The sequence below is a fragment of the Brienomyrus brachyistius genome, chromosome 11 (assembly GCF_023856365.1).
Source record: "Brienomyrus brachyistius isolate T26 chromosome 11, BBRACH_0.4, whole genome shotgun sequence".
Lineage (NCBI taxonomy): Eukaryota > Metazoa > Chordata > Actinopteri > Osteoglossiformes > Mormyridae > Brienomyrus > Brienomyrus brachyistius.
In genome coordinates, this window is record NC_064543.1 from 26832545 (window position 1) to 26853934 (window position 21390).

General features: G+C 44.3%; 1 protein-coding gene across 2 annotated transcripts in view; it reads left to right on the top strand.

Moving 5' to 3' along the window:
* Window positions 1–1722: 1722 nt before the first annotated feature.
* LOC125751690 (ethanolamine kinase 1-like) overlaps window positions 1723–21390 on the top strand; it is a 37690-nt gene continuing 18022 nt past the window's right edge. Inside the window, exons 1-5 of one of the 2 annotated variants that reach the window (XM_049030848.1) lie at window positions 1723–1965; window positions 7671–7930; window positions 9645–9779; window positions 19961–20103; window positions 20425–20508. In XM_049030848.1, the coding sequence (XP_048886805.1) occupies window positions 1825–1965; window positions 7671–7930; window positions 9645–9779; window positions 19961–20103; window positions 20425–20508 (763 nt within the window). In that variant the 5' untranslated portion in view covers window positions 1723–1824. The remainder of the gene's footprint in view (window positions 1966–7670; window positions 7931–9644; window positions 9780–19960; window positions 20104–20424; window positions 20509–21390) is intronic. The other variant, XM_049030849.1, reaches the window with a different exon arrangement.

Here is a 21390-nt window from a genome sequence, read left to right on the forward strand (position 1 = left end):
AATCATATACAATCAGACGTATTTATGACTTGAGGGAGAGCGGGAATGCCGGCTTGCTGAAAGGCCTCGCGTGTCACCATGGTCACCAAGCCGACTCAACACCCCAGAGACAGCGGGAATGAGGGAGAGCGGGAATGCCGGCTTGCGGGAATGCCGGCTTGCTGAAAGGCCTCGCATGTCACCATGGTCACCAAGCCGACTCAACATCCCAGGACAGCGGGAATGAGGGAGAGCGGGAATGCCGGCTTGCTGAAAGGCCCCGGGCGTCATGAAGGTCACCAAGCCGACTCAACACCCCAGAAACATCGGGAATGAGGGAAAGCAGGAATGTCGGCTTGCTTAGAGGCCCCGCGTGTCACCAAAGTCACCAAGCTAACCTGACAACCTGGAAACAGAGGGAATGAGGGAGTGCGGAAATGCTGGCTTGCTGAAAGGCCCCACGTGTCACCAAGGTCACGAAGCCGACTCAACACCCCAGAAACAGCGGGAATGAGGGAGAGCGGGAATTCCGGCTTCCTGAAAGGCCCCGTGCGTCATGAAGGTTATCAAGCCGACTCAACACCCCAGAGACAGCGGGAATAAGGGAGAGCAGGAATGCCGGCTCGCCAAGAGGCCCCGCGTGTCACCATGATGACCAAGCCGACTCTACACCCCAGAGACAGCGGGAATGAGGGAGAGCGGGAATGTTGGCTTGCTGAAAGGCTCCGGGCGTCATGAAGGTCACCAAGCCGACTCAACACCCCAGAGACAGCGGGAATGAGGGAGAGTGGGAATGTCAGCTTGCTGAAAAGCCCCGCGTGTCACCCAGGTCACCAAGCCGACTCAACACACCGGAAACAGAAGGAATGAGGGAGTGCAGGAATGTCGGCTCGCCTAGAAGCCCCGTGTGTCACCAAAGTCACCAAGCTATCCTGAAAACCCGGAAACAGAGGGAATGAGGGAGAGCGGGAATGTCGGCTCGTCTAAAGGGCCCACGTGTCACCAAAGTTACCAAGCTAACCTGACAGCCCGGAAGCAGACAGGCATTTTATTGCCACTCCTTGCCTCTCAAAGTGAATGCGGCTAAATGAATGCTGGGGCACAAATATGCTGATGAAATTGGCCACCACTGTTCCCCTTCAGACAGCAGCCAGCGCATAACACACCTGCGCTCTGCTTCTTCGCAGCGGGGTGGCTGCATGCCAGAGCGTCTTCCTGGAGATATGAGCTAAATAACACAGTCATTGATTTGTGATGTACCATAATAGGCCATTAGCGTTATTATGACCGAAGATACTTTGCGGGAGTGAAAATAAATCATTAAAAACACAAGGATTTACATATTCTCAGAAGTGTGTCCCATTAATGGTCTTAACACCTTGGAAATGCCTCATGGATATATTGTACTATAATATTTTATTACTCTGTATGTGTTACAATATAGGCCCTTCCAATCATGATTATGGTCTACAGAATGAATATGTGTGTTTATTGTCATGTGACAGAATTCCCTTTTTTCATTGAAACTGCTTGAGTGAGTTGGGTGTATAATTTTTTTCACACTTAGAACATTCAGTTAAAACCTGTCCTGTTTGTGCAATTCCAGCAGCTCTGGTCCAATATAAGGCCTATTTTAAGTCTACTTTACACTGCAGATTATTCCTTTTTTGGAGAGGCTAGTTAATATACAATCCCTCAACATAAAGTAAAGGGTGCCCAGGGGAACATTGCACTTTGGTAACACCGTGGGCAAACTCAGTTACTGGATAAAAAGTAAAGATGAGCCCTGGGTATGATCAGTAGCACTGTGACTACCTGGGACTGAGTGCAGGCTGGACACCGGCAATGGAAGGTGGAGCAGAAACCCCACGGAAGCCCCTTCCTCACCTTTGCATAGCTGTGGATGAGAATGACCCCAGGAGCGATGTCCTGGTGCTGCTGAAGGAGCTGCGGCCTGAATGGAAGCCAGAAGAGATTAAACTGAAGGCAAGTGTGGGAGCCTGCTAAGCAGCGCTAGCAGCATCGGTGAATACTGAGGCTTGCAGTCTGTATAGGCAGCATAGAGACCCCCGATGAGATCGTCTCACTTACTTAGTTCCAGGGACGTCGGCAGGACCTGAAGATATCCAGGGTTTAGATATTTATATATTCCACGTACTAAATGCATAGACACCTACTACGTCTAACGTTGGTATGGAAGTCAGCAGACTAGCTAGACAGAATTATTGAGCTGTAATCAAAGGTGGAAGTTAAGAATTTCTGATATTAGCCGGCCTGGGACCCTTTTCCGCTCTTTGATGTAGCTGTAGGTAATGCATTAAATTTAGTTAGTTTTCGTTAAATCTAGTTATCCTTAACTTTAGTTCGTTTTTTCTGTTTCTTTTTAACTACTAGCCAGCTAGTAGCAAGCTAACTAGTTCAGTAAAACGTACTAGCTCAGATATTTTTTTTATTATTTAACAGCATAAAGGGCAACCAAGGGCCATGACATCTCACAATAATAAATTATAATGTAAAAATGTTTATTAATGTCCATAAACTATTTACTCATTCAGAGCATCTGTACAGAGCCAATACCTACCAGTCCTCCAGCTATCCAAAAATTTGTGATTGTGATTAATGTTTTTTTCAGTTTCTTTTTAATCTAGCTTTCTGACATCTCTACTAATTCTTCCCTCTAGAGAATGGAGAATTAGGGCTGTCAATTAGATTCTTAAATTGCGATCAATTACACATTTTGAGGGTTAATTGCTTGATTATTCACATATATAATCATATTGCAATACTATCCAAAAAAGATTTTAGAGTCTGTATATTCAGCGCAGAAATGTATTTATTCTAAACACAAAGACAAAATGCATATATTAGCTTGCCCCATGAGACTCCGTTAGCTGAATTTTTTGATTTTAGCAATGAATACCAGAATTCTGTGCAGCATCACAACTGAACTGTCAGTTTGTTTGCAGCCAGGAAGCTCATACTATTCTCCCATTTGGGCATCAAAATTCTGCATGCATTAGTGCCAATCAAAGACGCAATAATGGTAACACTATGAAGGTAATGGGCTGTTGTGATGTATGGAATTCTCAAACTGAGAGGACAGTTGTTAAAACATATGAGCTAAACAAATCATTCGACGCTCAATCAGATTCAGTTGGTGCTGAGATACCCAAGCTTAGCAACATTCCCATTTAGTGCTTTTCAAATAAAGATCGAGATACCAACGAAAACGCAGACATTAATAATAAGAACTTGTATTGTGCTTTTGCAATATTAAAGTCTTCCATTTGGTGTAGTGTGGCCTGGAGTGAGAACATGGGAGACACGTGCCACACTGGGGGCATCCTCAAGGCCTTTACTTGCATTAACGGCTTTGACCCCGAGGAAGGGAACACGCATGGCTGTTTGCTTTGGGGGCAGCTCGCCATGCGCTGGGCTCCATCGCTACTGGGTGGTGCAAAGGTTAACTAGCTCACTTCTGCAAATTAAAATCTGCTTTCTTAAAAAAAAATAAGAAAACCTTTCGTCTGGGAAATATCAGAAACATTTTGAAATGTAACACACCTGAGTTTAGTCTGATTAAGACAAAGGGCCATTGACTATTTCATAGCAGGGGAAGGAAACTGATACTGAATCAGACCCAGATACGGGACTTTATGTCTATGTACTGTAGCCAGATATCAGTGACAGCTATCTTTTTTTTTGGGGGGGGTGACTATCTAAAATGACACAATGCTATGAAGCGAGTAAACACAAATCAACGTCCGAGCCCTTTCCCTGCCTATTCATTGCTACCCTGAAACATCCGCCGCCACATCTTTTAGCTTTTGTCCCTGGGGGGGGGCTTCGATTCTGAGGCCGGCAGCGGTGAGGGGGGACGCGGCGGTCCTCTGTGAATTTGCAGCTCTGAAGAGGAGACAGCTTTATTCATGTCAGCAAACAGTGTAGCAATCTCCCGGAGTAATAGGCGCTGTGCTCCCGGTGGTCCCAGCCCCAGATCCTACCATCTGAAACCCGGCCGTGGAACAGAAGGCACGGCAAAACAAGCACAGGCAATTCCCAGCATACCTGCCCCACAGCCACCTCCCACTTCAGACACTGTTTTCTTTGGGCAGAGAGAGGCCAGGCAATGAACTCGTGGTGGTGCTGGGGAAAAAAGGGAGAAATAAAAGGCAGAACTATGAAAAGTTAAAGTGATGCTCTGTGTATGCAGAAAAAAAGGAGCCCCTGTTCACTGAGGCTGCATGAAAGTCTTACTTCAGGAACAAAAAATTAGCATTAGCCTCAGACTGCCTGCGCATTGACTAATCCACGGTTCTCCAGGGGGGGTGTGGTAATGTTTCTGAACGGGGTCACAGCTGGCACGCGTTTAGCACATTCCATCACAGGGCCCCAGTGCCTGTGTGCGCTAACGCTGTTTCAGTCATGATCACATCAGCGCCTGATGACTGTATCTACACTCCCCTGGTTTCGCATTTTTACACTTAAATCCCACGGCCCACTTCGGATATCACTGTAAATCACAACGATGGTGTCTCTGAAATACCCACAGTCTTGCAGTTGCAGATCCGCATGGGTACATTGTCAGGTGGATATATATCTATTTGCGACTGAGCACAACACAGCACAGTTCGCTCTTCATGTGAGTCCCTCCAATTCCCTCTTGTCTATAAGTACAGTGCTGTAGATGATGAGCGCCAAAAAGGGCGGAAACATGTAATAAAAAAAAAAAAAGTTTGCAGAACACAGTGTTCAGGGCAACAAACCAGCCTGCACTGTAAACTGATAAGAATTATGCAGTAGACATGTATAATAGTGATACAGGGATCAAAGTGATGTAGTAAGTGAATAGGAGAGCAGGTGACTGAAGCCGTCCGTCTCCTGCTTTAGAGAGGACGCTGTTAGACGTTTGACTCTCCCGAGATGCGCGAGGAGCACGTGCTCCGTGAAGCCGCACTGGCTATGAGCTTCCTATTCAGCGTGGAAGCCTTGTGCGGCACTGAGGCGTTTCAGGAGCCCTCCGCCTGTCTGTGATAGCAGATCTGAGTGGCCTGCGTGCAAATAGCATACAAATGTGACTCGACGCCTTGAAAGCGACACGTTTCCAACTGCAGATACAGAGATTTAAGCACTGACACTGGTGCTGATCGCCAAGGGCCACTCGAGAGGAGCTTTCCTTTCAGACTGACACTAGCCCATTGAAGGTAATTAAATAAAACATTTTCATTTAGGAAAGGACTTTATAGTTCTTATTCATTGGCTTGAGGTTCTCCTAAGTCTGATCTTTCCTGTATTGCCTGTGAAACTATTTTCATGTTTTCATTTTGCTGCCCTGTGCTGAGAATGATGTGTTATTTAGTGCCCTCTGTGAGTCACATGGGAATGAACCATGCAGTAGACATAGAATTCATCCACCGGCTGCAGTTAATGGGTTACAGGCTTCTAACCTTCTCAGACTCTCAGATACCAATAATGTTCTGGAAATACAACTGAAATTCACATAATTTCTGTAACCGATCATCTGCTTGAATGGCTGGGTAATCATATCACCATTATACCCTTGAGCAAGGCCCTTAACCCCAACTGCTTCGGAGATGTTGGCTCACCATGCACTCTGACCTCAAACCTGTATATAGACATTTTTCTGTTGTGTAGGGCATAATAGATTGATATAATTTATTGAAATAGCCCCATTTTTGTCGTAAATTTACTACATGTACAGATTCAAAAATAATAAATGCGCAAAAATCATAACGTTTAAAATATCAGGCATTTTACCCGTATCAGTATGAGTCTGTTTTTTGCTTTAGGGGCTTTGAAGTCCCTTGAATGCTTAAAAAAGTCAGCTTCCCATTTGTATAAGAAAAATAACAATTTATTATAAGACGGTAAATCAGTTATGCCAGGATGCTGCAAACAAGCACCACTCTTCGTTCCTATAGCTGTTCTAAAGACACACAACATAGAAAAAGCATATTCGCCTGGAATTACTTAGCTAAACAGGCAAACTTCATTAAAGGCCACTTGTTCTCCCGCGTCAAAATGCCTGCTGTCCATATATAATTTCCCTGTTGAATTTATGTGAGCTAATTTTCAGTTGAATGGAGCAGTTGGCGTTCCAGTGTAATCTCGCCCGTCTGTGAAGTGCACTCGAGAAGCTGGTGACATTGAAACGTGGCATCCTGCATTACTTTAGCTTTCAGCTACACACTCAGCTAATGCCAAGATTCACTACAAAAAGGGCTGAAGTCTCCTCTTGCTTTGAATGACTCGTGTTATAGAAAAAAAAGTCAGCAGCTGATTGGTTGCCATAGCCTTGTGACCGGCCCAATAGAGCGGCCCCTGGGCCTCCCTGCATGCGTGCCTCAGATGTCCGGATGTGCAAATAATCTGTCACTCAGGCAGCACTGGTCTAAGGTTGCTAGTTGTGTGGAAATCCTGCTAGCTGGACCTTTAGCCTGCCCCATTCCATTGCCAGTGGACCTCTTATAATCGATCCATTCCTGTACCTGTGACCTGTACCTTTCTAACAGTCCCTATGACTGGCTAAACACCCTGCCAATCACACACATCCCTCCCAATCTCTATGCTCACTCCCTCTGAGTCACAGGCTCACAACATCTCCTGTCCCCCACTTCGCCCACAATAATCTCTTCATCTGTTTCACTGCCCTTTTACCCTCCTGGGTGCACAAGTAGCAGCGAGGGTGTCAGTCTATTCGGTACACAGCTGAGGGCCGTTTTTACCATACAATCTGATATTTACGTGCCAGTTCTCATATCTGCACTGTCTTTTCTTCTCCCACTTCTCGTATGTACAATCAATACCCGACACATCACGTGCTGCTAGGAAAAGGCCAAAAGATGTGTAAACTTTTGTTTTACACTCAGCATCTTTGGAAGAGACTTCAAATGGAAAAAGACTTCAAACACAGGCAGCCAGACTTCTTTGATCTTGGTCTGAATGCAATAGAGTTATGCCACACTGAAATATAAAAAAGAAAGAAAGAAAACTAGACTCAGGCCCTGGAAACGATGTGAGGAACATGCTGGTAGGTGTGCAGGTCTCTCTCTTTGACTACGTGAGGCAAGCTTTACTCCTTTAAAGTGGGACTTCAGAAGCCGAGTACAATCGGCAGAATTATTAAGCAGATCAGGTCACCTGCTCAAATAAACATGTGGAGGCACATGAAAAGATGGGGAAGTGAAGTGCTGCTGAAAGCATTTCGGCACTGGAGCTGAAAGTTGGTTATAAATGACTTTCTTCCCTTAAGATGTTAAGCACACGCAGCCGTTGGGAGCGGCGTTCCAGTTTAGCACGTGTGACTTTGCCATTATAGCTATCGATAGCTAACAGAACAAGAGAAATTCATTTGGAAAACAGGCAGCGTGAGCTTTGGTAGATAATGTTCAGAGAAAGATTCACTTGTAAATAGTACTGTGACTTTCAGTGCGTTAATAGCATGACCCACTGTGTGATAGCCATGCAAAGGTCAAGGTAATCTGCCAGAGGAGTCAAGGTAAACTGCCAGAACAGTCAAGGTAAACTGCCAGAACAGTCATGGTAAACTGCCAGAACAGTCAAGGTAAACTGCCAGAACAGTCAAGGTAAACTGCAAGAACAGTCATGGTAAACTGCCAGAACAGCTGTGACTGGTCCACATGAAATGTCCCCTTTTCACTCATGAGCAGTACTTCACCGAAGGCATCACCAACCAGCTGATAGGCTGCTACGTAGACTCTTTGCTGGGAGACGTGGTGCTGGTCCGTATCTACGGTAACAAGACCGAGCTCTTTGTGGACCGCCAGAGGGAGATGGAGAATTTCCGGGTCCTTCATCAACATGACTGCGCCCCGGAGCTCTACTGCAGCTTCCAGAACGGCATCTGCTATGAGTTTGTGCAGGGAGAGGTGATGGACGATAATCTGCTGAGACAGCCCGTCATATACAGGTAACCGCTGCCCTCAGACATGGACTCGCACGAACAGGCTGGCTCTCGGAGAGGCAGGAGGTCGGCAGAATGCTAACCATGCAGACAATGCCCTCGGGCTGGATCTCACACCAAGCCTTTGAGGTGCCTCCCTCTTCCCTGTATATCGACATGTTAAAGAAGCAGCATTGAAAGCCACAGCACCTCCCCCAACTCCTCTATCAATCTGATTCACCCCCAAAAGAGGCCTTCTCATGAATCAGATTTTAGCTCATCATGTAGTATGTTGTGCCCAGGCAGTTCTGTAACTCTGCCTCCTCATTTCTCCAGACTAGAGTGTCACCCAAAAGCTGACTGAGCTGTTATTCTCCAAATCTTCTCTCCCTCTATCCAACCTGCCATCCAGGACAGAAAATGAATATCTGAAAGACAATTCTGCAGTAACAATGTATTTCCAGGGCATCTGTGCCTTCATGCAGGTTGATTCAGATTCATATCAGCATCATAGTCATATAAGACTCCCTTTTGCCACTTATAAATGGTAGTAATTAGCTCATTAATCCCGCGACCGAGTAGGATAAGCTGTTTGGAACATGGATGGATGAATGGATAGCTCATTAATAATATGAAACAGTGTTGTAACTTGTTTCTAATTGTCTAATAACAATTTCCAAAGTGTTACAACCCAATTAATAACCTGATTATAAAGGATTTGTAAACCCTTCATAAGAGTGTGAAGTGGTACCCATATAGGCATCCAGTCAGCCACGGGGACATGTCCACCTGTTAATAAATGCTGGGATGGCACAAGTTCTCCTCCACTCGTCCTTTTTACAATAAATAAGCTCCATTACATCATAAGCCTCTTCTTTGACCAAGGCAAGATAGTAAAGAAGGGGGACCTAGAGCTGGTTTTCAGAATCATTCATGACGTTCCTGACCTGCTGATGAATTCAACAGTACAAACAATACAAAACAATACAAACAAAAATGGCTTGAATCAGTCACAGTTCCACAGGGCAATCAGATAGACTGAGATCTCATTATGAAGGTGCCTATGGGGTCTGTTTCAGGGCTTTGCCAATCTCTGGACCCATTGGCTTTGGATGGAGAGGCGGGATGTATATCGTAACATTGCAATGGCCACATCGTGAAAGGATGTGACTTGAGAAAGATTTAAAAATAATTTTAAAAGATAAAGATTTCATCATTAAAATGTAAGACTAACACTGCTTAGGGTGCAGTTTCACTACTAAACAAAGCCGCCTGTCCCCCCTATTGCCGAGACCTCTGTCTGGAGCTGATTTACACACAAGCACCGCAAACTCAGCATCCCCAGCATCCGCAGCATCATGGAAGGGATTCATCTGGTGGCTGAGCCAAGAGTTTCACTGAGGAATTTGAATTTTATTTAAGAGGTTATTTTAGAATGATGTTGGTTTAGGAATAGCTCTGTGTCAGGGGAAACTAAAAGTGAATACATTTCTAAATGAAATATGATTTAACAATATTTCACTGGGCAACTTCTTAAGCCAGAAATCTTACAAGTAACATTCATCAATCCATCTGAAAAAAAATGATTGCTTTACAATATTGTGCTTTCAGTCAGATTGAGTGATCATGCATCTTAAATAATGTGACATGAAAACAGTCCTGTCGGATTTTCAGTAGTCGTAAGGAAATATGAAAAAAAAAGGAATGAAAGAAAAGTGATTGTTCCTGTTTTTTTCTCGAGGCTGATCGCGAAGGAGATGGCGAGGATCCATTCGATCAAACCCAGAAAGGACTGCTCCTCCAGACCCATCCTGTGGAAGAAGCTCTCAGAGCTCCTGTGCCTGGTTAAGGCCGCTCACAGTGGGTCCCCCGGGTGGTGAGTCTGGACCGGCGCATTAACACCCTCTGCATGCGGGGAGCCACTGCCTTCTCACACCGCTCCCAGCTTCTACACCTCGGCCGGTAGCCGGCCCATGTCATAATTCAGGGGCTCCTGTGTCATCAGCCTCCACTTCACATGGACGGGGCCCCTGACGCGTTACGCTCACAAGTGACCCCGCCCCCCAAGCGCAGGGAAGGCCACCATCTGTCATGCAGTGCGGCAGTGATCAGCTGTAAGAAATCAAGCCCCTGCTTTAGATTCCCTCTCAACTGATTAAGATAAACTGTCTCTCAGCCACAGTCACCCCCCCAGCCCAATCAATTAAAACAATCAATTACAGCCTGCCAGCTGAGTCTTTAGTAAAGAAATGGTGAATAGCATGAGCCAGACACAGGGATGCTAACGGCCGCTTGGAAAAACACGCTTCAGAATCTGATTTCCAGCCATCAGAGGCAGAGCCCTAAAAATTAATAAAGAGATTCTTATCTTTTCTCTGCAGTTAGTGATGACTGCCTTGTGTTTTTTGTACAGTAGTGAACATGCCAGTTAAATATTAAGTCTGTGCCTCTGCCAGACTGCTCCTCCTGCTCACAGCCGTTATTAGAATTCGTTTGTATTATTAAATCTTCCCCTTAGCTAATGGCTATTCCAGTGTAAACATTTAGCCAAGGAACCTCTTCGTTCTGCTATAACTCAGAGGACCGCTGACCTTTAGAATAAATTATTATTTTGCTCTTAAAAATGATTATTGCTTGTTAAGAGGGGAATCATGGCATCGATTCCATGTAAAATACGTGCATGATTTATTTATATAACTTGACTTTCATCTTGTAATTACATTCGCCAGATTTTACAGTAGCAGGTAGCCTGAAGCGCATTTCTGTTAAAGGCACTCATCTGCTGTCCTTCAAGTGACCACAGCAAAGAGAGAAGCATTTTTTTTAGTCTTTTCAATAATTTATTTTAAAAAATAGGTTGAAAAACCACCAGCCATCATTAAGGCATAGTTTTAACATGAAGGACCAATTCATAGTTAAAAATATTTTCAGATGTCGAATATAACTAGTCTTGGTAAAACAATAAAAGAATACTCTCTTCCAACTGCAGTAGTTTTTTATTTTTTTATTGGAGTCTTTTCGGCATTTACAGCGAGGCTGTAACTGCTGCACTGCTGATATAGAGTGTGGTGACTCTGCACCATTTGGTTTGAGTTACTTTGCTTTTTGTTGTGTTTTTTGTGTTTTACGGGCAGAGGGTGTAAAAACATTAAAGAGAGGTCTTCTTCGTTACTGTCACACTTACAAAGGGCCTGCGAGGAGACTCCCTGATCATCAAGGAAACTGGGCAGACATTAAAGAAAGGAGCCGCAATAATGGGTTCTCGTTTAAACGATCATGACCCCTCGACAGGAGGTGAGGCCCTTTACATCCCTGAGCACAGCTTATCTTGTCCATTAAGATGCCGCTGTGGGCAGATCACGCGCACTGGGTGGACTGGGACCTGCAAAAAGCACTGAGCTTCGCCAATATGCTCACAACTGGTATTTTCTGAGCCCAAACATGACAGATTTTTATAACACTATACCAGCTGGGTAGCCTGAATGGAATATCGTACTGATTTTGTGCATACTTAAAATGAAACATACACATTTTTAAAAAGCGCGTCATTTCAGTGTCAGTTCAGTAATCTTGAAAAGATTAAACACATAATATTGCACTCAAAAAACAAATTTGAGGCCATTTCAGTGTTAGATAAGAGATGACCACTTCAGCAAGAGACTCTGCGCTAGCCCTTACATCAACAGGATGCTAGTAATGCATGGATGTTACTCAGGTCAGAGGTTAAAGGGGGGCAGACATGGCAAAGCATGAGGCTTCCCAGGTCTCCTCTGAAGGTCCGCTAGCTGCTCGCATGTAATGTGCGATTTCAGCGTTTTCAGATGCCCTGTGCCGAACAGGAAGAATAGGCAGACTGGTGTCGAATTTGCTGTATTTCACTAAACTCATTTCAGGAACACTTCCTTGTTTTCTTTTGTTTGGGGGCAAAGTAGTAATTACATTAACAACAGGCCATCTATTAAACGGGAAAAATGAGAGAGAAACATACAGATCACCCCTTACACCAGGGAGGCCGCGGCTTTTAATAACTGACAGCCAGCTATCGGCTCGTTCTCTTGTTCATTGTCAGCCTTACTGTTCATGAATTTAATTAAAAACCAGTCCTAGTTAAACCCCATGAGGTCAACGTTCACCATGTTCATGCACTTTTCTTTGACTTCTGCAAGCCAGAAAAATCCAGAATGATTGTGGACAAATTTTGTGTTTGGTCCTCAAAGAAAATTGAAATTGTTATAGTGCACAATATCAAACTGCAACAATAGAAATGTATGTCATTATTAAAGAATGGAAATATACTTTAAAAGTATAAATACAATGAAATGCATCAGGCAAACTACAGCCATCGGAAAACCCACAGAATTGTTTCACCTGGCATGGCAGAATCTTTCAGTACAGAGCTAACATCTTGCTTCATGCATCTCTTTCAAACCATGTTTGAATGGATTTAAATAATTCATTTACAAACTCGAATGATTTATAATAACAAACTAGGCAGAGTGCAGTAGATGTCCGGTCAAGGAAAAAGATCATTCAATATACAGAGGTTCTGATGCTTTTTTTCCTGTACACTAATCAAGGCCAAAGCATCAGTATGAACATACTGTGAACTAGACTGTATTCCATGAAGGCTTTATGCACTCCTGCATTCTCATTAATATGATTGTGAATACAGTAGCCTTCGGGCAGTGAGAATGCAGATTAACCCCCCCGCCCCCTGCCATGATGAGGCGGAGATGGAGGGTCCTGAAGTTTGTCGTCTTCTGTCGGTAGATCGTTTGACTTGTGCACCTTTGTGATTAAAATCCAGAACCAAACACCGATTGTATTATGTACAAGTTTCATTACAGAAAAGGCGTATTTCCATTATATACCAAGTAGCCTAAAAAGTAAAAAAAAAAAAAAAAAAAAAACGTTTTCCAGGTGTTAAAAAACTATTGTATTTGATGCTACCTTTTATTCAAAAGGCTACAAACCGCTTTCGACGTTTGATAACAGCTTTGCGGGTTTGCAACAAAAAACAAGAGAAAGAAGATCATGAAATGTATTAATTACGTCAAAACTACTATTCCACCACCGCTGGTTCCCAGGGTTGCCATCTCTCGCGCATCTGGTGTGACACTCGCGCTTTCAGATTCTCACGCTCGCGCAAGAAATCTCACGACAAATCTAGATTATTCCAATATAAACCTAAAATTAGCTACATCAAAAGCGTTGGGGCTCTTTGCAAACCCTACAGACTATTTACATGGTAAAAGAACTGTTACGTACATGTAAATGCGTGTGCAGACCTGTCTCAAATTGGAAATCTCAAGCCAGCCAGCCGACCAAAGGTGGCAACCCTAGTTCCTCCTCTTGTCGTTTTTGAATTCATCGGATGCGCTGTCGCTCCCTAAGACAAAACCAGGGCGCACTTTACTTTTTTCCTTCCATCCTCGTTCGTCCCCAAGACTATGGCGGCTTTTTCCCACTATATATGAAGATGTGCTTGAAATGCGCGCAATTAGCACATTGAAAACTGCAATGATAAGATTAAGGAACAGATCAGATTAAGGGAAGTTTAAACCCCGAAAAACAACTTATCAGTATTATAAGAAATTTAAAATATGTATTAACCCATAATAGCATACTTAAGTCGTAGTAAATAAAACCCAGGTAGAAAAAAAATTGCTATCAAATATATACAGGGTTTCCGAGTTTGCTCAGCTGGCTGGAGTGAGATTTTCAATTCGACACAAGTCTGCACATGTATTTACATGTATGTAACAGTTTTATTACCTTGTAAATAGTATCAAGGTTTTACAAACTACCCGAACGCTTTTGATGTAGCTAATTTTAGGTTTATAATGGAATAAAATATGTTTGCCGTGAGATTTCTTGAGTCTGAAAGCGGGAGTATCGTGGTAGATGGGTGAGATCTGGCAAACCAGAATATGTAAGGCACTTGTTTGAATATCGGTGCATTATATGAAGTGCTGTAGTTAGTCTGTACTATCAATAGGTGGCAGTAGATTGCGAGGCTTTCCGAAAATTGGAGCGAGGCGTGTGTTTTTTTTATATTACTGTGCCACCACGTTGAGTTTAGTAAACATTATATATAACGACTAAACATTACAAATTTAAAAATTATGTTTCATTATAATTTCAATCTGTCTATTATTACCTATTTATTTGGTCTGCATAAAACTGTGGTTATAATGTGCTTTACAAGATCGTTACAATCTTAAAAGTGTGTAGGTAGTATGAAATGTACTTTGACTCCCTTTAAACAGTATTTCCCTGTATATGGAGGACAGACTGGTGTGTATGGGTGACAGATCTGTGTATATGGGAGACAGATCAGTGTATATGGGTGACAGATCAGTGTGTATGGGTGACAGATCAGTGTATCGGTGTGTATGGTGGTATATCAGTGTATCAATGTGTATGGATGACAGATTAGTGTGTATGGGTGGCAGATCAGTGTATCTGTCTGTACGGGTGACAGATCAGTGTATGGGTGACAGATCAGTGTATCGGTGTGTATGGGTGGCAGATCAGTGTGTATGGGTGACAGATCAGTGTATCGGTGTGTATGGGTGACAGATCAGTGTATGGGTGACAGATCAGTCTCTCTGGGTGACAGATCAGTATATCGGTGTGTATGGGTGACAGATCAGTGTATATGGGTGACAGATCAGTGTGTATGGGTGACAGATCAGTGTATCGGTGTGTATGGTGGTATATCAGTGTATCACTGTGTATGGATGACAGATTAGTGTGTATGGATGGCAGATCAGTGTATCTGTCTGTACGGGTGACACATGTACAATTGCATGCTTTGGGTGAAAGGCAGGCCACACACCGAGCATCAGAGGCACCTGACACAGTCCCCTCCCCACTTCATAAGTTCAGGAGAGGTAGCACAACACCAGTGTAGGAAAGTTTGGGGGGGGGCTGGGGGGGGGGGGACGCAGTACAGCTGCATGGGTGGGACAGAGGCAGGCGCTGTTGCCCAGATCATGGCAGCGCCCTGTCATCAGACAACATCAATAACATCAGAAAATATCTAGTTAACATGGAATGCTGCATAATTACTAAGAAATTCTTGACTTACACATCCACTAAGAATTACACTTACTTAAAAGGGAAACTGAGACTGAGAAAGTTCAGTTTCTGCTGATCGAAAGAAACAGTCTTCTGCTTTGATCAAAAGGGACAAACAGGCGCTAGAGCCTGTTTGCAGAACACTAGTGTGGGGATTTTTCCAGTGCCCTGGACCGTGTCAAGGATAAGTGGTTGGAGGATGGACACATGGATGTAAGCTGGAAGGCTTGATTAGTCTGCTTGTTTGGCGTAAGAAGCACACATGGGCTTTGCCCAGCTGCCCGGGGCTGTTCCTTCAGACGCTCAGCTCGCTGGCTACCTGCATGCCGCGATGGAAAACGCAGATTACTGCTATTCGGACGTGGCAGTGACAATGCGGTCCCACGCTTTGTTTGCCAGCATTCAGAGGGTGCCCGCTATTTGATAATGTGCATGGAAACATTTAGGCGCACACAAGATGGGGGGAGGGCATGCGGAATAATGCTCCTCCCTCTCCCCGGGGCGGCCCGGCTGGGTGTGGGAACACGGCACGTGCACGCTGGTGCTCTGAGATAGCATTCACGGCCCCGTGAGGGCAGCCGGCTCCCATTCACTCCCCCGGGGGGGGGGGGGGGGGGGGGCTCCTATGGCACACAGCACATGCATGCACAATGTATGCTGTGTTTGGTGTCACCACAAAGGAGCACAGGTAGCTGTGGCTGTGAGGACCCGGAGGGAAGCATGTCTGCCTGGCCCCCTCCACCTCTGTGAGTGTGTGTCTTTGTGTGTCCGCATAAAGTAGCATTATTGTGGCCAATGGTTTGTGTACATTTTACCATGGCCGTGTTAATGGAATACAGCAGGGTTACCGCAAGCATTTCTTTTCCGTGCAAATGGCCTGCATGGCCAAATTCACTTTTGCCATCGCTTTTGAGTTTGGCCTGTGACACATGCAGCCTGCTCACTGGTACCTTGAATGAAGCAGATGAGTCTGAGACAAAGAGATTAGGAATCCTGAAAATCAGAAACAATGCCAGTGAGGAAACGCTAACATTGAACATCTATAAGGCAATCAGTTCATTACATTATGAAATCATCCACAACAAAATAATGTTGGTCTTGATTTTCCTCTTTGCTCCAAAAAATTGTGGGTGAATTTGATCAATAATATAAGCTACACATTTCTAGTTGATCTAGTTTGAATTTAAATATCTACATTTATTTTTGTTGATGAAAAAATTGTTTCATTCACAGCTATCAGAACCCAGAAACAAGCAAGTAGATATATGTTATATACGTAACCAATAAGCTGCAGGGTCACTCTTTTAATGCTGGTTACAAAACCGTGTCAGTCATCATGTCCAAATATGATGAGCCGATGTGTGTCTGTTGCCTTAGATGAAGCCATTATTCTATAGTGCAGGACAGTAAATGGTGATCCGCTGCTAACAGATTGGATTAAAAAGAAACAAGGTAATTCACAACCACTTTTCTCCATAATGTCATAATCACAATATACTGCTGGCAAAGTCCTCTTTGCATGACACTTTCTTTTACTGTGTACAGATTTGTCTGGGTACCTTTAAATAATACAGAGACAAATGCTATCTGTGCATCCATAGATGTAGGCGTACAAAGTTACGGAAGGAGGTTGCAATTACTTTTATCATTCACAGTAAAAGTTATATTGGATTACAGGGTCCCAGCTCCCAAAGTGGTTCCAAAAACAGCTTCAGATGAGTACTTCATATGAAAGACAAGCATACGTTAGTCCAGTGAAGTTGCAGTGTTTGTGTTTAGTGTGAGACATCTGATCACATCCATCCTCATCACTCACAAGCCGATGCTCTTGAATCTCCCCCCCCCCCCCCCCCCCACTCTGGAGGGCTCTCCTGGGCTGGAGATTTGCCAGGTTATTCCGGTTCCTCTAGCCCTCACCCCCACTGCCTGTTCACTGCAGCTCATGGGCCCCACAGAGGATGAACTTTGAAGAGCAGGAGACTAATTCAAAATTGATCATTAAGGGTTTTGTTTTTGAATTAGTCTCTTTCATTAATCATAATATGTTTTTATACAGTGCCGGAGTATCACTAATTGAATTTAACAAAAAATACAAAATGGGAAAGAATGTTTTCATATTTATGAGGGTGTGAGGAAATTAATCATGATATTGAGAGACAGAATGAGAGCTAGACATAGGCCTTTACAGCTGAAGGGTTCCTGGGTAAGTGTGACGCTATGCTATGTGTACAGCTGAGGGAAGTAATTAATTCATGGCTCTTTTTCTTAAAATCTTAGTAAATGCTTACTTGTATGAACCCAGACATAACTGGGAAAAACGAAAGACATTCATTGATGCAAAGCTGTGTTAAAGTTACTTTAAAGAGAAAAGGAGAATGAGTTCTGTGATGTAATAATGCTGCATGAAAACAAGTGTGATGATTGGTTGGAACACATCTGTTGCTCCCGTAAACAGGAAAGCCTGTCTCCTTAGTTTTATGGCCGACACACTACTCAATTATGTGGACAGCTGTGTGCAAAAACGTTCCGTTTGTCCCAGAGCATAAATAGGTATAACACTGTTTACAGGACAGTCCTGCGTAGACGCAGGAACAATGGTCTGCACAAGGTGCCTCCGCAGGGACCCTCCCTCGCTTGATTTATAATGACATTTCCGATGAGGAAAACAAACCAGGTACAGTGGAGCGGCTGAACCGCTTAGGACACGTGCCACGTAACACACGGCACTTGCTGTGTCTAACAGGGAGGAAATACTGAAGCATGGTTCACATAGGCTCCATGTAGACCTTCTGGAAAAAACATGTTGTCCTAAAGTAAAGCACAAACCTTAAGTCTGTCCTTGCCGCCATTGAGTTACAAAAAGGACATTCTTCACAAATGTCAGGGGAAACATCCTACCAGGCACTCGCTCTGAAAACAGATGAATGAATACCACGGTAAATATTTTTGCACATGTGCTTATAAGTCAGAGATGCTTAAACATATTTTTATTACTAAATACGACAATAAATTCCACAAAAACTTGTTGTGCGCTCAATTAACACAGATGCGTCTGAAATCCGAGGGAGCGCATCGATACAGCAACAGAGAAACGTGGCTGTTTCGGAACATCGTAAAAATTTCAGCCCAGAGCTGTCACATGACATCCCAGACTTTCAATTTATTTTGTGTTGACTGCATTAATTGATATGTCGGTGGGCAAGTTTTCCACAAACGGGCACCATCGCCACCACCCACAGCGACGCCACAGTGCATTGGCTAAATTAGTATTATGATTTTAACGGGTGCCGGCACATTCCACCTAATTAATCCCACAGATCACAGGAGAATGTGGCACCATGGGCCAGATATATCAAGGGTTAGACATCAAAGATACCAGCACTCTGATTTCTCCAAAGGGAAACGACATTCATTTTATTTTTTTATTTTTATGTAAGTTTTTTTTTTTAATGCGCCGATGGTCAATTTAGGAATTTAGCATTGGGGTTACTCCATTTCGTGTTCGGCTGTGAAGGACAGTTAACTTTAACGGCACCCCATGAAAACTATTTTGAGAAAAACCAGCCCTGTTTTTTCCTGTGGTATCTTGCCATTAATTAAATTTCTTTTTGTTTGTGTTTTGTGCATAAAAAGTATAAAATTCCCATAAAAATGACTACTATTTTGTCTGCATATTTTTATTGAGTTATACATCTCAATATATCGCAACATACCATTCAATATAACTGTATAGCTGTATAACTAACCCATACGTCCAGAAGAACGTTTTCAGTTCTGAGAGTTGAGGAAGGCCTGTACAGGATGTGGTTTCCCAGTAACAGGCAGCCATGGCAAGCAACACCATAAAAGCCTCCCCCGCCTCCTTCACCACCCCTCCGCTACCGCCCACTAAGTCCAAAGCTGTCGGGGGTCCCCCCCATCAAGGCAGGCCTGCACTGGAGCCCATGGTAGACGAGAGCTTACTCAGTACAAGGCCATGCTGATATTCTAGGGTGTGCAGGGAAGGGCACTAAGGGCGATTTTAAACAGTGATTCTCAGCCTGGTCCTCGGGGCCCCCTGACAGTCCACGTCTTCCACCCACCTTCTCTTCTGGGAGCAAAAATTGTCTGGGGGTCCCCTAGGATCAGATTGAGAATCACTGATTTTAAGACACTAGTTCACCAAATAGCATGGTCTTGAACAACAAGAGAAAACCCCAAGAACGTAGGGAGACATCCGAGTTCCCCATTCGTAGCTGGGAGTGACCCTCAAGCCCCAAATGCAGGAGGTGCGGGCATGTTGATCTCACTGGGCCCCTGTTACTGACCATCACCAGCATCAGATAGCAAGAGGCTAAGCTATTCCTGAGAATATTTGCCATTTATACTCCTTACATTGTATAGCACTGTACAGGCATAGCCATTTCTAATGTAAAATAGCATGTAATCATACAATGATAACATTGAGATAATTTGATATCGTTTTAATTTATGCTTTAAATTAGCAGAGTTAATATGGCACTTTCTAATCTCACACAACAGATTAGTTGAGAGTGTAAAACGAAAAAGAAAAAAAAATCCCAAAAATAAATGACACAAAATGCCAAGTTTTATTCTCCGTCACAGAAGGGATCGTCTGAGTGCTTCTGCCAAAGGTTAGAGCAGAAGCAGCGTGACCTTGTGTCCGCGCTTAGTGCAGCGAAAAATAAAGACCAGCGTTCCTTTGTTTTACCGAATTGGCTGCACGCTCCCCAGTAATGCCGCTGCTCCCCAAGTATACCGCATATTTACTGTTTACTGCGAGCTGCTGCACATGTGGTTTTCACATACGCTCCCTCCTCCCGCCCAGAGCGACCGGGGGCCCCTGGCTTTCTGCGGTTCTGCTGCTGAGAACTCAGTTATTTAATAAAAACAGGTCATGTGACACGGAGGGGCCCGTTTTGCCACTCATACGTCGCTGTGTGACCCATCTGCACGTCTGTCGCCCACTTCCAGGCCTGGCTCAGAGGTGCCCCGCTTTGAGGTGCTGGTGAGCGAGATCGAGGCTCTGAAGCAGCACCTATCCACTGTGGACTCATGCACCGTCCTGTGCCACAATGACCTCCTGATCAAGAACATCATCTACAACAAGGCTGAAGGCAAGCAGGTTTACAAAGAAACTTTGGAAGGGGGCTTCTGCCTCTCATGTGAATCTCATTAGCATTCAGTCTTCGCACATTGATATTTCAAACAAACAAAGAAGTTGCTCCTCTGTCTATGCAGAGAATATTTCCAGCTCCCTCTCTGGGCCCTTAAACTAGTTCTGTCTCAGCATTTCTCAGCAGGATTAACATATATTCCAAGAAATAAACCCTACAGACACTGTATATTACCTTTTAGCACATCCATAAATTGCAGTACTTTGATTAATCTACACGGAGCCCTGAAACATTAAGTTTAACTCTGTTTTTTCCTTTCAGGTTTTGTGCGATTCATTGACTTTGAGTATACTGACTTCAACTATCAGGCATATGACATCGGCAACCACTTCAATGAATTTGCAGGTGGGTTCGTTGCCCTAACCTTTGACTTGAAGGTGTCTGCAGCCGCCCCTTGCTGCAGTGGTGGTCCCAAACCCCGTGATCATAAGGTCACTTACTTGGATCCTGTGGCCGGCAAAGTGATCATGTAATCGTTCAGGCCCTTGACCAAGACCCTCAAATCAGAAAACTGCTCCAGGGGAGCTAGATGAACGGCTGACCCTGTGCTCCCACCCCAAGCTTCACTCTCACTTCTCTCACTTATATATGAGTGTGTCTCATAGAGGGGCATGATGGGATATGTGAAGAATTCCTATGTAGCTGTACTCGTGCTTTTACAATGGAGAATGAAGACCCTGCGAACAGGAGCAGACAGGGGCGAGACTGTGCTTTGGGGGGTAATTGCAGGGGATGCGAGGGGCCGGCTGGAATGTGTAAATGTTCCCCGGCTGAGGATAACGTCTGCGACTCGGACTTGGAGCAGAGCGGAGAGGAAAAGATTTCTGACATCGCCTGGGACTGCAGATAATTTATTTGCTTAACGGATGCTTAGATTCAGAGCACAGTTACAGTTTTACAGCTTTACCCCTTAAGGCTGCTGAATATTTACTGAGGCTCTTCTTCAGGCCAAGAGAACCGATCTCTAAGGTGCAACCACAGTCCTTTTCCTTGGATTTGAGCTACAACCTTTTCGATTACCTGGAACAGCTACTTCACCTGTCATGTAGTATCAGCTCCCTCATGCTGGACGGATACATTAATGTGCCCCACGGTGGAAGCACAAAAGGAGCCAGCGGGTCTCCAACCTGGAGGGTGAAGGACAGAATCTGGGGGATTCGGTCCTGAAAACCAGGTTGGGGGGGGCTGGGGAGGGTCAGAGACAGGAGGTTAATGAGGAGCAGACAC